The 15,406-nt window shown below is 45.0% G+C and overlaps 2 protein-coding genes across 4 annotated transcripts; both read left to right on the top strand.

Annotated features, from left to right (window-relative positions):
• Nucleotides 1-1,738: 1,738 nt before the first annotated feature.
• On the top strand, nt 1,739-6,272 carry LOC108935520 (retinol dehydrogenase 12). The gene is made up of 7 exons (XM_018754209.2): nt 1,739-1,997; nt 2,310-2,425; nt 2,727-2,882; nt 3,219-3,323; nt 4,155-4,364; nt 5,766-5,952; nt 6,045-6,272. Exons 1-7 carry the CDS (start codon nt 1,984-1,986, stop codon nt 6,145-6,147), a joined length of 891 nt encoding a protein of 296 aa, XP_018609725.1. The 5' UTR covers nt 1,739-1,983; the 3' UTR covers nt 6,148-6,272.
• Nucleotides 6,273-8,232: 1,960 nt separating this feature from the next.
• LOC108935518 (retinol dehydrogenase 12) lies at nt 8,233-14,207 on the top strand. Of its 3 annotated transcripts, none has more exons than XM_018754207.1 (7): nt 8,233-8,369; nt 8,788-8,903; nt 10,505-10,660; nt 11,312-11,416; nt 12,639-12,848; nt 13,228-13,420; nt 13,744-14,207. In XM_018754207.1, exons 1-7 carry the CDS (start codon nt 8,356-8,358, stop codon nt 13,844-13,846), a joined length of 897 nt encoding a protein of 298 aa, XP_018609723.1. In that variant the 5' UTR covers nt 8,233-8,355; the 3' UTR covers nt 13,847-14,207. The 3 variants fall into 3 exon arrangements, with proteins under 3 accessions (XP_018609723.1, XP_018609722.1, XP_018609724.1); XM_018754206.1 differs by having other exon boundaries at nt 13,541-13,825; XM_018754208.1 differs by lacking the exon at nt 11,312-11,416 and having other exon boundaries at nt 13,541-13,825.
• The last annotated feature ends 1,199 nt before the right edge of the window (nt 14,208-15,406 follow it).

Genomic DNA, 15,406 nt, shown 5'->3' with positions numbered 1-15,406 from the left:
AGAATAAATGCAAGTTAAATGTGAATATGTACTCCTGTCTAACAGTTAAGCTTGCTCATTTGTTAGGTGACATTACCTTTTTAGCACTACTCACCCCATTCTCAATCTATTTATTTAATCATTTATTTATTTACTCCACTGTCTTGCCTATCACGACTTGTTCTGTGTTCTCTCACCGTTCGTACGCTTTTGTGAGTAACTGTTGTTTGTACACCGCTGTATGGGGGTGCGGTGACGCAGTGGGTTGGTCCGGGTCCCGCTCTTCGGTGGGTCTGGGGTTCGAGTCCCGCTTGGGGTGCCTTGCGACGGACTGGCGTCCCGTCCTGGGTGTGTCCCCTCCCCCTCCGGCCTTACGCCCTGTGTGCCGGGTTAGGCTCCGGTTCCCCATGCCCCGTGTGGGGCGAGTGGTTCGGACGGACACCACTGTATCACCATGCAAATCCACCCCCAGCCTGCTGAGCCAAATTAAGTATTGATGGATAGATAGATCTATCCATGAAATGAGTTTGAATAAATTCAGATTAAAATTGTTATTGGTCTGGGGTACAAATTCATACACCACATGTAGTAGAATTATTTACCAGATATTTTTCTGTAAAGCTACTTCCAGTGAACACCATGTAGAGTTCTCAGCCCACACCTTACTCTCCCAAGGTGAATTACACTGCTATATACAGTACTTTCAGTGAGTCACTCACCCATACATCAGTGGAACACACTCTCTCTGTAACAACTCCCACTACGGGTGATTTAGAGTCACCAGTGCCCCTGAACAGCGTGTCTTGGAACTGTGGGAGGAAACCAGAGTACACCAACACAGATACAGGGAGAACATGCAAACTCCACAGAGAATGAGGAGGGATCCAACCCTCATGCTCTTGCACCACCCAGGCGCTGTGAGACAGCAGCACTACTTGGTGTCCCACCGTGCCCTCCCACAGTAATTATCAGTGTCTTTTAATTACAGTGCTAATTTAATTACTATATATAACAATGATTTATTTTTTACATATAGAATCACTTAATTGCAAAATGTGCATGAAGTAAATATTAAACTCTCAGAAGATCACACCTTTGGGATCAGTCTCAGTCAACATGCAAAAAAAGGAGCTGAAGCGGCTACACTGTGAAATAAAGGTCTGTTATTGGGGGAGGTTTTTAACAACGTATCCCAAAATATTCACACTTGGCAGAGGACGCCATGAAAACTAAACACATTCAAAGCACTTTTTTACACCTCCACCACCCATTGTTGGAAATAAAAAAATAACTATATAGATATACACACACACACACACACACACACACACACACTTGGGGCTGTGACCCCCAAACTGGGAGAGGGGCTCCGGCAGATTCCAGGAGAAACATCTGAAGTCTCTGTCCAGAAGAATGCAGTCCTAGGAACAGCTAAGATACTGCGTAGAACCCTCAAACTCCAAGGCTCCTTGTAGAGGACCCAAGGTTAAGGAAGACACACACCACCCTATGTGGAGGTGAGAGAATTTATAGCCAAGTTATCCCAATTTTGCTTGTGTTTTAACGAGATCTCAGCGACAGCGCTGGTCTTCAGTAATGCTCTCACTCGCTGTCATTAACCGCTTCTCCCGGTCAGGGTGGCGCCAGTGTGGAGCCTATCCCAGAATCACCCCGGATGGGACATCACAGTCCTCACTATCGGTCCTCACTAAATTTGCTGCTTCACAAAGACAAGATTCTTTCACAAACAGACACTGTACTCACATGTCACGTCTGTTGGCGTTCCCGGCCCGGCCTTCCCCGCCCCTTCCCCACCGAACTGCCAGGCCATTTGCACACTCATTCCACTGCGCAATTCCCCTCTTTGAGGGAGCAGTATTAATCTGAGCCGCAAAGCTGAACACATCTCACACTGGTGCTGGGTGCCTCCGTGGATCGCCGAGCTCAGGGCCGCGCACCGCAGGACATACTTGTGGACGGAGCACTGTCAGCGGGCACACAGAGATGAACGCCATCAGGTATGGAAGGCGGCAGGCTTACAGTGACGGCTCACATATTTCACCTTTATTATAACATATGCAGAAGGTATTCAGCATTGTTTAATGTTTCAGTTTCACACTAGGGGGCTATTTTCTCAGCTTCTTATTTATGTCAGTTATTTATATAAGCATGCATGGAACGGGAATGCTTTTAGTTGCCTTGATTTAGAACATAAAACTATTCTCTTTCCGCTGTCCGCATATTAAAAATTCAGCAAAAATTTTAATTTCTAGCATCGAAGCAAATTTTTTCCCCAAAAAAATTTATTAACATCCCAATGTCATTTTAAGGAATCTTATCGGCAAGAAATGGTCATCTGATGTCCGGCTGGATGGGAAGACGGCAATTGTGACCGGGGCCAACACTGGTATAGGGAAGGAGACCGCAAGGGACCTGGCCAAGAGGGGTGAGTGTAGGATGGACACTGTTTGCCGTAGTGATGGGCCTGTAATGCGATTGGCAGTAGTGGTGTGGGAAGCTGGTAGCGTGGTATTTAGATCTGATACCTTTGAACCCTTGAAAGTTGCAGATACAAATCCCACCTTTACCTGTAGTACCCTTGATCAAGGTACTTACCCTAAATTGCTCCAGTAAAATTACCCAGCTGTGTAAATGGGTAAATATTTATAAGTAGCTTCACATTGTAAGTTGCAGTGGAGAAAAGTGTCCGCTGAACGAGAGTGGACTCGAACAACTGTCTTCACCAGGAGCCCGCGTGATCCTGGCCTGCAGGGACGTGAGGAAAGCGAAGGAGGCGGCGAGGGAGATCGCCGAGGACTCTGGCTCCGCTGGTGTGGTCCCCTGCAAACTGGACCTTGCCGACACCAAGTCCATCTGCGAGTTTGCGGAACACATCTTTAACAGTAGGTCTCGTCCAGCCTTCTCTCGTCCCCGACCTCTTCCGCACTGCATGCGCGTCAACTACCTTTCATACACGGCCGGAGCCTTATCGATAACACATTTGGCGCAGATGTGGAAATTCATGGTACGTTCAGGTTCAGACTGATGAATCTTTCATTCGTCCAAATTAGTTATAAACGCTCTGGCCGAAACGATGCAGAAATAATCAGCGTGCCAACTGGATGACAGCATACAGTCCTATTCTTAACCTTGCGATTTATCATATTTGGCCACTAATGAAAGAGGGACTATCCGTTTAGGACAAGCGATGCGTAAATGACTTGTATGTTTGTCTGCAGCTGAGAAGGCAGTGCACTTTCTCATCAATAATGCTGGAGTCGCTATTTGCCCATATTCTACTACAGCTGATGGGTATGAAACCCAGTTTGGAGTGAACCACCTAGGTAAGTAAGACAGAACCCCAAAGTCCCACGTTTCTAAAATGAAACAAATTAACCATAGTCTTTAATTTATTTGACAGCTCACTGCAGAGTCAGAATAGTGAATATATGCAGAAATTATTACAAGAAACCGTCTATATTTGTGGGATCACAGCGCGTCGAGATTTTTCCAGCTAGATAGAGATGAAACTCGGTACTGGGGAGGAAAGCTTTGTGGTAAAAGCTCTCAGCCCTGACCCCAGTGAGTCGCAGTGTTTGTGGGTTTTCAGTCTACCCTAGGGGCACTTGAGAACATCACCCTGACCCTGACTGTATGGACTCTCAGTACTCGTGGCAGTGGGGAAAACCGCACACCCTGCGGTCCACCAGGCCCTGAGCTCTGAAACACTGAGTTACTGTAACACACATAATGTACTGTAAGTACACATTGAAGTCAAAAATTGTTTGAAAGACCATCTCAAGAACTGCTATGTCAAAACCAAAAATGTGCAAGTGGAAAAAAATATGGAAAAGAGAATTGTTAAGATGTGAAAGTTCATTTGTTTGTCCCTCCATCCATCCATCCATCCATCCATCCATGATCAGTACCATCAGGACCACTGGTCTATCCAGGGTTGCACTGGTCAGGAGCCTGTCCCTGAGGCAGACCACATGAAGCAGGGTACACGCTTGTTGGAAGCCCAGTTCAACTGACAGATATTAAAATAAAAAATTAAAAAAATGTGTTGGTGGACTCGGAGTACCATCCTGCGTAGTACGTTCCTCACTCAATATGATGACTCGCTAGATCTCGATTTCTCCAAGAGCCTTCATGCTCCCTCTCCTGTTGCCCAGGGCACTTCTTCCTCACCTTCCTGCTAATGGACATGCTGAAGCAATCGGCGCCCTCCAGGGTGATCAACCTCTCGTCCTTCGTGCACTCCATGGGCCGGATCGACTTTGAGGACCTGAACAGCGAGAGGAGCTACCACCCAGTGAAGGCCTATGTGCAGAGCAAGCTGGCCAACGTCCTCTTCACCCGAGAGCTGGCCAGGAGGCTGGAGGGTACCATGCTAGTTGTTTTTTTTTCTCCTCAATAATAATATTATTATTATTATTATTACTGCTGTTGTATTTAGTATTCCTACAGTAGTAGCAGTAGCCAAATACTAATTAAGTCCTTATGCTCAATTTTTTTTTCTCCAAAAGCATCATAGAGTACAAAGATGGTATTCTACTTAAAATGGTTTACCCATTTATACAGCTGGGTAATTTTTACTGCATCAGTTCAGGGCAAACACCTTGCTCAAGGGTATTACAGCAGAAGAAGGAACTTGAACCCAGACCCTTTGATTGCAAGGTAAAAGCTGTAACCACTATACCACCTGCTGGCCCAAGTAGGGCACACTGCAGTATTCAGTATCTCAGAAGGTACTTCCCAACTCAACTTTTTACATATTCGTACAGCTGTATTTTTCTCTGTATTAATTTAGGATAAGGCTCTTCAAGTAACAACAACATGGTCCTTTTTGGGACTTGACACAACAGCCACTTTGATGCAAGTCCTTAAAAAAACTCCTTTACAGCCAGAATATACCAGACCCAACCCAGCTAAGCCTTGGCCATTTCCACATTCCCGCTGAATTTACTCGTCGACCAGTTTACTCCCACACTGTCTCCAGTAACACAGATACATGGAAAATTTGATCATTTGGCAGTTGGGAATTATTTCAATTTCTCCCTGGTTAGCTACAGTTGCACCAGCGGAGATCTTGGTACAAAACAGCTCTTTTAAGAAAAGGCCCAGTGGATACGCTCGGCAACGCACTGCGGTGCTCTGGACTTCCTCACCATTGAAAATGCATCAGCGGTGTGAGAGTCTCATGTCTTCATCGTGACCAGAGTAACCCTCAAAAACTTTAGTTCCGCTAATGCTTGTCTCAGTCTGAGGGCAATAAGGGTAAAGGCACGCGTTTGTCATTATATCCGTCCTGATTTTAGCCTCTTGACATATTAACAAGCTTTCAGGAGATGAGTGCATCACAGATGTTCATTCATTCATTCATTCATTCATTCATTTATTCATTCATTCTCACTAACTACTTGTCCAGTGTATTGTTGTGGTGATCCAGAGCCTATTGTAGATGCATAGGGTATTAAACAGGGTATACCTTGGACAGGACACCAGTCTATCACAGGACAGTCTCACACACACACACACACACACACACACACACACACACTGAGCCAGATTTAGAGAGACCAAACACAGAACCAGGCACTGCGATGCACCAGAGCTACCTGCTGCTCCGCCGTACAGCCCCACTGCTATATGCTGCAGTCAGTCGGAATCTCATGTACCTGCTGTGGAATTGTACTGAATCACTGAGATTTTTTATAAACAGCGCAGACCGACCAAATCACCGTCAGACTTTCAAAAATGTATTGTGGCCTGTTACCTGCCAGGAACGGGGGTGAGCGTATATGCCGTGGATCCGGGTGCAGTTCACACCGAAATGATCAGGCACATGAAGAGCTCCTTGCAGATCCTGGTGAATGCGTTCAGCTTCCTGATCAAAACCCCTGTGGAGGGGGCCTTTACGACCCTGTACTGCACCCTCACCCCAGATCTGGAGTCCGGCGGTTACTACAGGTAGGCCCAACCAAAGGACCAACGGACTAGGACGTTCAATCCACTGTGAGTTTTGGACATCCCCGTATCCTGACATGCGTTTCCCCCTGCAGCGAATGCGCCCCGGCGAAGTGCTCCAGGGCCGCCAGCGACGACCTCGCTGCCCGCAGGCTCTGGGCCGTCAGTTGTCACCTGCTGGGGATCCGCTGGAGATGAGGCCGTGACTCCGGTGGCTGAGAAAGCCCAGGAGCCGTGTCATCCTCCGCCCGCCGTCTGCGCTCTTTCATGAAATCAAACATGCTTTAATGATTCCAGACGTAGCTCATGCGGTTCCTGCAAAACTTGATCACTAATAAAAACTTTAAGAAGAACTCAGCTGCGTTCTTTTCACTTGTACGTCGACGGCAGCAAACTCCAAAGCTGAATGATGGTTTATGGAAATTATGATCCTTACCCATCCCTCCATCTGAAAGAAGAGGATTCAATAAGAGGGGAGTTCTGGAGAAAAGACACTGATTTCACACACAGTTTCTGAACCACTTGTCCCATACGGGGTCGCTGGAAGCCGGAGCCTAACCCGGCAATGCAGGGCATAAGGCTGGAGGGGGAGGGGACACACCCAGGACAGGACGCCAGCTTGTCGCAAGGCACCCCAAGCGGGACTCGAACCCTAGACCCACTGGCGAGCAGGACCTGGTCCAACCCACTGCGCCACCGTACCCCCCTGCTGATTTCGTAAGAATGATATTGTGTTCATACATATGAGCTGCTTGGTAAACAAAGAGACCACAGATACTGCTTTTTGTTTCAGGCACGAAACAGGAATCAATGCAGGATTGACGACCAGTTAATGATGGGTTTTATCATTTCTGCTCTTCATAGTTCACAAGCTCAAAAGTGCTAGAGTACTGTAATGCGTGCGCACACACACACACACGTCTACAACCGCTTATCCCAAGCGGGGTTGCGGCAAAGCGGAGCCTAACACGGCAGCACAGGGCACAAGGGCGGAGGGAGAGACGACACACCCAGGATGGGACGCCAGTCTGCTGTAGGGCACCCCAAGCAGGACTCGAACCCCAGACCCACCAGAAAGCAGGCACAGGCCAAACCCACTTGCGCTCCCCCAGTACTGTAATGGCAAATCTCAAAATCTGAACATGTTACTGCACAGTTGCGGATAAGATCACGACACATTTAGACACCTAGGACAGCTGGTAGCATAGTAGTTAGTGCTGCTGTCTCTAGACCTACGGGTGGCAAGTTTAAATCCCATCTCCAGCTGTGATACCCTTGAGTAAGGTGCTTGCCTTAAATTGCCCCAGTACAAACTACCTAGCTGTTCAGATGCGTAAATACAATTGGAGGTAGGTTAGCACTGTGAAAAGTGTCAGGGGACGGAATAAATGTCAATGAATGATCGCGGAATTTCGAACATGCAGTAGCGACATCTGCTGGTGAAGGACGCGCAGTGCAGCGCGAACGTTCCAGAGGAATTCCTTCGCTCCCCAGAAGGCTGCGGGCGGCAATTCCTTCAGTTTCGAAATCACTTCTACTGCCCATAATCGGTAAAGGCTTCATTATAAAGATGTCCCTTGATTTACTAGCGCTTAGGTTCCGTAAAGAACTTGGATATCGATATATCACATAAAAATTTAAAAAAAGTTTCCCTAAGTGTTATAACTTGCATGTTATAATAGTGAATGTCTGAACCATACCGCTAGCCTAGAGGATTTATATCTTAAAGATTAACAATGAAAATTAAATCTTATTCTGATGCTCAGGGAAGCGCAAAGAACAAATCGCGAGTTACACGAAAATTTGTCATCTTGGATCTTTATTTTTGTCTGAATCTAAGAACATAGCAAAAGTGAAGCGGGAACTTGATGCTAGTTTGCCGCGGTCACAGCGAGTTGTTCACCGACACTTTTGTTTCTCCAGTCAGTGCCTTTGCGGTCTGCGGCTACCTGCTTATTCACTCATTTACACAGCGGGGTAATTTAACTAGAACAGTTGTATTACCACTAAAGAGGGATTCGAACCCCAGATTTCACTTATGTCCGGTCTGGGAAGGAATTCCAGGATGGATTCCGGACCGCCACGACCCAGACGGGGACAAGCGGTTAGCGAAAGTGAGCGAGTGGAGGTGGAAAAAATGGAATTCCTATTGGCCAGTGGAGTTTCTTCGCGTTCCTGATTGGTTAACGGAGAATGTTTTTTCCGCCCCAGCAGGAAACGCTGCGCTAAAATATGACTGGTTCATCGACTGATCTGCACGTTTCTGATTGGCTGACGGGGAGCGCAGACACTTTGTTTCGCCGCGTCGAAAGCGCTCGGACTCGGAGCCGCACGCGAAGCGATCAACCGGTTTGTTCTGCGTCTACAGCTGGAGGAGCCGGTCCGGTCCGGTCATTACCTGTAACCATGATTTCAATAAGGTGAGTCCGCTCGGAGAGAAGATTTTCCCATGACAAAAATGAGCAATGTTCTCAGGTGGGAAAGAAAGCAAAGCTTTCATCTCAGCAGTGGAGCGATTGACGTTTGAAAAATTATTGTATTGATATACTCATACTGTATGCCTTAGTTTAGTTTTCATGTGTAATTCACACAGTAGGAGGGTGTATTAGCAGGTGTTGATGTGCTTTGAGCTGTTAGCTTGTAGCTACAACTGAAGGTTGTTGGTTCGAATCCCATCCTGCTGTGGTATCAAGATACTAACCCTGTAAGAATTCCCTGCTGTATAAATCACTGAAAAATTGGTCCTCTTACACTGTGAGTTGGCTTGGATGCATTGTCCCACACCTGAAGGTTAACAGTAGTAGTGTTATTAATTTTCCATGTGTTTCCATGTGTCAGGAAGTTGCTGGGCGGCCGATGGTCTTCAGCTGCGAGGCTTGATGACAAGACGGTGATCATCACTGGGGCGAACACAGGCATCGGCAAGGAGACGGCCAGGGACCTGGCGCACAGAGGTACTGTGCCTGCCCCTTCGACGCCAACAAAATACATCACAGAAATAAACACTTTTGCACGTTCCAAAAAGTTGAACTTCTCCCCAAACGCGACTGATCTGTGTTACCAGCCTGCGTGTTTCTCAACCTCATCTGTTTCCCACAAGAAAAGTAAAACGCATTTAGTGAAAACCATCAGAGGCAGTGTATATAACAGATTTTTTTTGTTTCCGTCTTCCACCCATCCAATTTTAACATCATTCTTCATTATGTCTGAGAACTCGGTAAGACGTATAATAATCACCCACAATTCATCCACGAAGAACATGTTTCACATTTAGCTGACACTTCTCTCCAAAGCGACTTAAAATGTTAAGTTACTTGCAATTTTTTACTCATTTATAGAGCTGGGTAGTTTTTACTTTAGCATTTTAGGATAAGTACCTTGCTCAAGAGTACTACAGCCAAAAGTGGGATTCAAACCTGCAACCTTTGGGTCCAAAGGGAGCAGCTGTAACCATTACATTTTCAGGCAGGCCAAAACTTTCAGGCTGCAATTCAACAACTTTAATTACCACCACCATTAGACATAACATTATAATGTTTATACTATGAATGATCTCTAAAAGTTTTCAATAAATAATATTGTACTGTGCAGTTCCCAGTGATTCACTGGCAGCTGGTCGACGGGGTACCCTGCTCCACACCCCGTGTTTCTGGCACAGGCTCTGGGCCGCTGCCCTGCAGTGGACAAGCGCTTATTAATAGTGGATGGGTGTAAGAATTCCCTGCTGTATAAATCACTGTAAAGCTGGTAAAGCGGAGCACCAAGAAGGAAATCACAGAGGATTCTGGAAACCAGAATGTTGTTGTCATGAAACTTGATTTATCCGACACAAAGTCGATCAGGGACTTTGCAGAATTAATTAATAAGGGTGAGTCTGAAATAGTTTGTTTTCTGTTATAAAAAATGATAAAGTGCTAGAAGATAAAGATTCTTAGCTCAGAATCAGTTTGATACGATGTGAAATCCTGACAGCATAACCTGGTAGGATAGCATCAAATTCATTAAAGTGAATTAATTAATGTATCACAGTAGATTACATTTTAATATCATTCTTCTTCCATGTATTTACTGAAAAAGTATTTATCCAAACAAGTAATCTTGTTTCAATGCCCTCATTTGCTTTTTTAATCATGCTTTAATTTGATATTTTGAAGACAAAGTGTCACACTGGACCTACTCTAGGTTTATGTATGCTGTGTTACTCTGTAATTACTGCACAAATAGCAGTTCAGCCTCTTTGGCTGTTCCTCACCCACAAGTACTGTGAACTAACAAGTTCATTGTGCAACAATCAGGCCGACCGCAAGCGTACGACTTCCACATTCTTCTCTGTCCGTGCGCAATACGTAACCTATGAAGTCAGATGGATGCCTGTGGTAACCGCACCCCGCCGGCATGGTTTTTTAAACCCCTCAACATTTACACGTGATCCTGTGGGGCAAAACTTTGTTTTTGCTTCCACGGACAAACCCAGGAAATCTGTGTGAATTCAGTTATCTGTCAAAGGTCAGTGTCTGACCTCCTGCTGCTCATCTATTTCCCATTGGTTTCCCAGGCGCCCGGCTCATCCTGGCCTGCAGAGACGCGGAGAAAGCGGAGGCAGCCAAGAAGGAAATCACAGAGGATTCTGGAAACCAGAATGTTGTTGTCATGAAACTTGATTTATCCGACACAAAGTCGATCAGGGACTTTGCCGAATTAATTAATAAGGGTAAGTCTGCCGTATGATTCTGTTGTGCCGGTGCCTTCCTCACGCATATACTGTATACCTGTTCAGTTTGTCAATATGGAACATAACCTATCGGAGCAATAAAATGAGTATGAAAAATGGGACTGAATTTCACTGGAAGGAAGTAAATTTGGAAGTACCTGTAGTGTGAACAAAGATTACTGTGTAGCTGTAAAAAAATAGATTATGTGTAAATGTATGATACAGTGCTGAGGGGGTGCGGTGGCGCAGTGGGTTGGACCACAGTCCTGCTTTCCGGTGGGTCTGGGGTTCAAGTCCCGCTTGGGGTGCCTTGCGGCGGACTGGCGTCCCGTCCTGGGTGTGTCCCCTCCCCCTCCGGCCTTACGCCCTGTGTTACCGGGTAGGCTCCGTGACCCCGTATGGGCTGAGCGGTTCTGAAAATGTGTGTGTGTGTGTGTGTGTGTGTATGATACAGCTGAATTGTTTAGTGATTTACTAAAAGTGTTTTCTCTTTTGTATGTTGTCTAATATATTCCTTTTTTAAATATTTTTTGTGTTGCTTTCTTGGTCTTAGTACATTGCGCAATACAATACTTGTACAATACTTGGAGAAAAGCCTCTGCTAAGTGCACAATATCCCCAATAATACATGCCTTCCAATATTTTATCCAGAAGAGAAGCAGATCAACATACTTATTAATAATGCTGGAATCATGATGTGTCCATATTCGAAGACAGCAGATGGCTTTGAGATGCAGTTTGGTGTCAACCATTTGGGTAAGGTATGGGTATGTGTGTTCTTTGCAAAGTCAGCTGCTGAGATTCAGTCCTGATGAGAAGGAATCCACGTGCGAATAGCAGACTGTCGCCAAAATTAGCTGGATCCGTTCTTGACCCTTGCAGAAAATTAATCAGAAGTTAAACTGAAGATGCTGAAGTTACCCTGATTAACCTTAACACAGTACCTTAATGATATTAAAAATTCTGTACTTCAGAAGGAACGTGGCACTGCTTCTCTTTGTGAAGGGACAAGATTTTAATAAACAAATCGATCATAAGAACTGTGCCCTGCCGTAATTTATATACATAATTTCTTTTTATATTTTTCTAGGTACTATTGTGTATTCATAGCAGTTTTACTTATTGTATAAATAATGATATATATATATATATATTACGTTTCCGGATACATATAGATAACACATTACTGATAATAAGGGAACTTATAATAAGTAATATATACTTTGTTTATATAAACGTTATGTCCTAATATGTTGGAATCGATTGGGAATGAATTTTGCAAAAAAACATATATTTATGTAAAAATACATTTAAAATAAAAAAAAAATTAACAAGCAGAAAAAAAATACAAAAAATATTGCATATGAAAATATATATCATTCCGCAACACTCTGTCCGTTATGCATGGAAATGAAATACGTACAGACACGCTTCTGGTTACCTAATATGTGACTTATGTAATCTTGGATTTATGCTAATTATCGTAAAAGCTCGGTAGTAAAAATGACAAAAACTTTGTGTTGCTTACCTGCGTTACTCCACACACCCTGAACTGGACTTACTCACTACTAATATATTATTGAACAACGAACAATAATATAATAAAATATTGTTTTTTAACTTAATTTTCGATATGTGCTTCATATGAAAGATACTGACAGAAATAACATGTTAAACATGTTCGCTGATATGTCTGTGTACTGTACAGTAACGCACATGTATGCATAGCCTACGGGCTGTGATTAGCGGATGAAGGGCGGGGTCAGTTTCGACTTGCATAAACTAGTTAGTGAGGGTTTCCGGAACGGAACTGCTGTCTAACTCGAGGTGTGTCTGCTCTTCTTCCGTCCCCTTCCGTGCGTTTTACTTGCAAAGTAAACCAAGTATTGAAAATGGAACAGGGAAACAGAGGGTGACGATAAACAGGCTGCAATAAGGTCATGTGACGGCGGCATTTTTGGACCTTCTTAATGCGTAGGTCACTTTCTGCTGACGTACCTGCTGATGGACCTGATAAAGCGCTCCGCCCCGGCCAGAATTGTCAACGTGTCGTCCACGGCTCACACATGGGGCGCCATCAACTTGGACGACATCAACAGCGAGAAGAGCTACGACGCCAAGAAAGCGTATGGACAGAGCAAGCTGGCCAACATCCTGTATACCCGCTCGCTGGCCAAGAGGCTAGAAGGCACGTCTCGCTTTACGTCTTGATCCAAGACAGCTAAACAAGCATGTTATCGTGATAAGAGCTTTAGATCTGGATCTCTCTTCAGTGCGTCCCTTAAAATGATACACTAAAAGTGAAATCAGCAAAAAAAATGAATGCGGCAAGAGCAGTGTGGGAAATAGAAGAAAAATTAGGAATAAATGTGATATGACAGTAGAAAGTAGAAGTAGCTGAACCGTAAACAACTCTAAATAAAATGAAAGAGCGGACATTGTTAGAACTTTGTACAAGTCTTATTTTTTACAGGTCGGCACAGTAGAGTTTGCAAGTGACCCACGCTGTGCCGTGTAGACTGTGCGTGGCAGCGCTTTAATTGGTGTCCGCTCTGTTACTGCATCAGGAACGGGTGTGACGGCGTATTCCCTCCACCCTGGAGTGGTGCAGTCAGAGTTGTGGAGGCACCTGAGCACACCCTTGCAGCTGGCCGTGAAGGTCTTCAGCCCTTTCACCAAGACAGCCGTACAGGGCGCGCAGACCTCCATCTACTGTGCTGTGGAACCAGAGCTGGAGAAGGAGAGCGGAGGGTACTACAGGTACAGTACCGCAGATCGTCGGCCGCCACGTTTCCCTTGCAGACTTGTCAAGAGCAGATGATCGTAGTCCCAGATGTGTATCTCTGAGACATGTCGTAACTCAACTTTGTCCATAGTTAGTTCGTTCAAAGCCCAGGCTGGGTCCTGCCGTCGCACCTTTGAACAAGGTCCTTACGGTTACTTGAGCCAGCAGAACATCCAGCTGTGTAAAGTTCATATGAATGGAAGTGAAGAGTCACTCGGGGTGAAAGCATTGGCAAAGCATCTACGCCACGTGTGAGAAAACTGTCCCTGAAGTGGTGCCCCTTCTCGACTTGTCGCAGCGACTGCGCTCCTGCAAGCTGCGCGAGATCCGCCAGAGACGACGAAATGGCCCAGAACCTGTGGGATCTCAGCTGCCAGATGCTCGGAATTGCATGGGATTGAACCAAGAAGCTTTCGAACCTGAACCAATTTACATAATGCGCAGGACAGAATTGATGTATGAGTTTAGTGCGTCCACATACTGTACTTACCGTGTGTACACAGGTAAACACACAGGGGCTCTGAAGGAAACGAGGGTAGATATAAAAACTACGAATTCCTCAGGCACATTTGACATGTATAACTGTATATCAGTGTTCATGCTAAAGTTTGTCGTTTTATTTTCAATTCTTTGTTGGTAGACAAATAACAATTAACATTTGAATATAATTAACATTTTATATAATCTGTGCTCTTAATCAGATTGCAGAAACAAATGTCTGTCATCCCCACCTAGCTGCCTTTATAAATATTGTATTATTTACTGTTTTTAAGTGCCTTCTTATAAAATATTATTTCATTTATCTGTTTGTGCCCTGTGGTGTTTCAAAGATTTTACTACAGGCGTGAGTCCAAATATTAAATATGAATGAGAGCTAGAAGCTCTAGCTACTGTAGTAGTTGACCTAATTAACATTAATCAATAATTTAAGTAAGCAGAACCGTTTGAATGCCCAAAATATCATTTTTTTAGCGCTCAGCCTGCCTTCAACTCATACTGTTTTGAATTTGCTCACCAAATAGACAAAAGGAAACAAGATAGACAAGAATCACCAAATAGACTAAATAAAAGTTCCACGGTTACTTGTACGCTGTGAAACTCAACTCATTCGTGTAATAGCAGCACCAAGATGCGCAGACCGGTGAGGCAATGGATTGTAATGGATTGGTGTCCTGTCCTGTCCTAGGGGTGTCCCTTCCCCCTCCAGCCTTATGCCCTGTGTTGCCGGGTTAGACTCCGGCTTGCCGCGACCCCGCTTGGGACAAGCGGCTTCAGCGCGCGCGTGTGTGTGTGTGTGTGTGTGTAACTGAGGGTAAGTACCTGGCTCAGGTGTACAACCTGGCATAAGAAGCTGCAACCTCTGAGCCCAAAGGGAGCAGCTGTAATCCCTACATCACCTGCTGACCTGTGTAATGGTGTGTATGGTATAGCCAGTTGGTAGGGCTACCTGGAAATGCCACCCACTTTAACGGTCAGCTCTCTGTAGAGGAGAAGGCCAGTCTGTATACTCAGCAGAACACACAAGTCACCTTATTTTTCAGCTGTTTACATACAGCATAGCCGACAGGCATCGGCAGCTTACCGCATCGTCCACCATATTGATCAGCTCTCTATATAACTTGCAATCAGTTTGAAAACTATGCCTGTCTTTATAACTGATTAATAGGCCCTCAAACAGGTCTCATTTAAGCAGTCATGGTCAGAATATTTTGTCACCACTCCAGAACTCATCCTGACAAAACTCAGATATTACAACGTACTTTGGAAATCTATTGGGTCGCGCCATCAGACTCAAGACTGCTCACTTGGGGTTTATTGTGGTAAATTATGTCATCAGACAAAATGACCTCTGCCTTAATGAACTCACTGCGGTCTGCCTCCCTTTCCTTGACCTTATTTAACAAATTCAGTGAATCTGTTGTTCGCAGCACAATCGTATGCTTACGGTTGTCTTAACACTT

This window comes from Scleropages formosus, chromosome 9, assembly GCF_900964775.1.
Source record: "Scleropages formosus chromosome 9, fSclFor1.1, whole genome shotgun sequence".
Taxonomy (NCBI): Eukaryota; Metazoa; Chordata; class Actinopteri; order Osteoglossiformes; family Osteoglossidae; genus Scleropages; species Scleropages formosus.
Note: the sequence above shows the minus strand (reverse complement) of the source record. Positions and strands in the feature narration are given on the sequence as shown.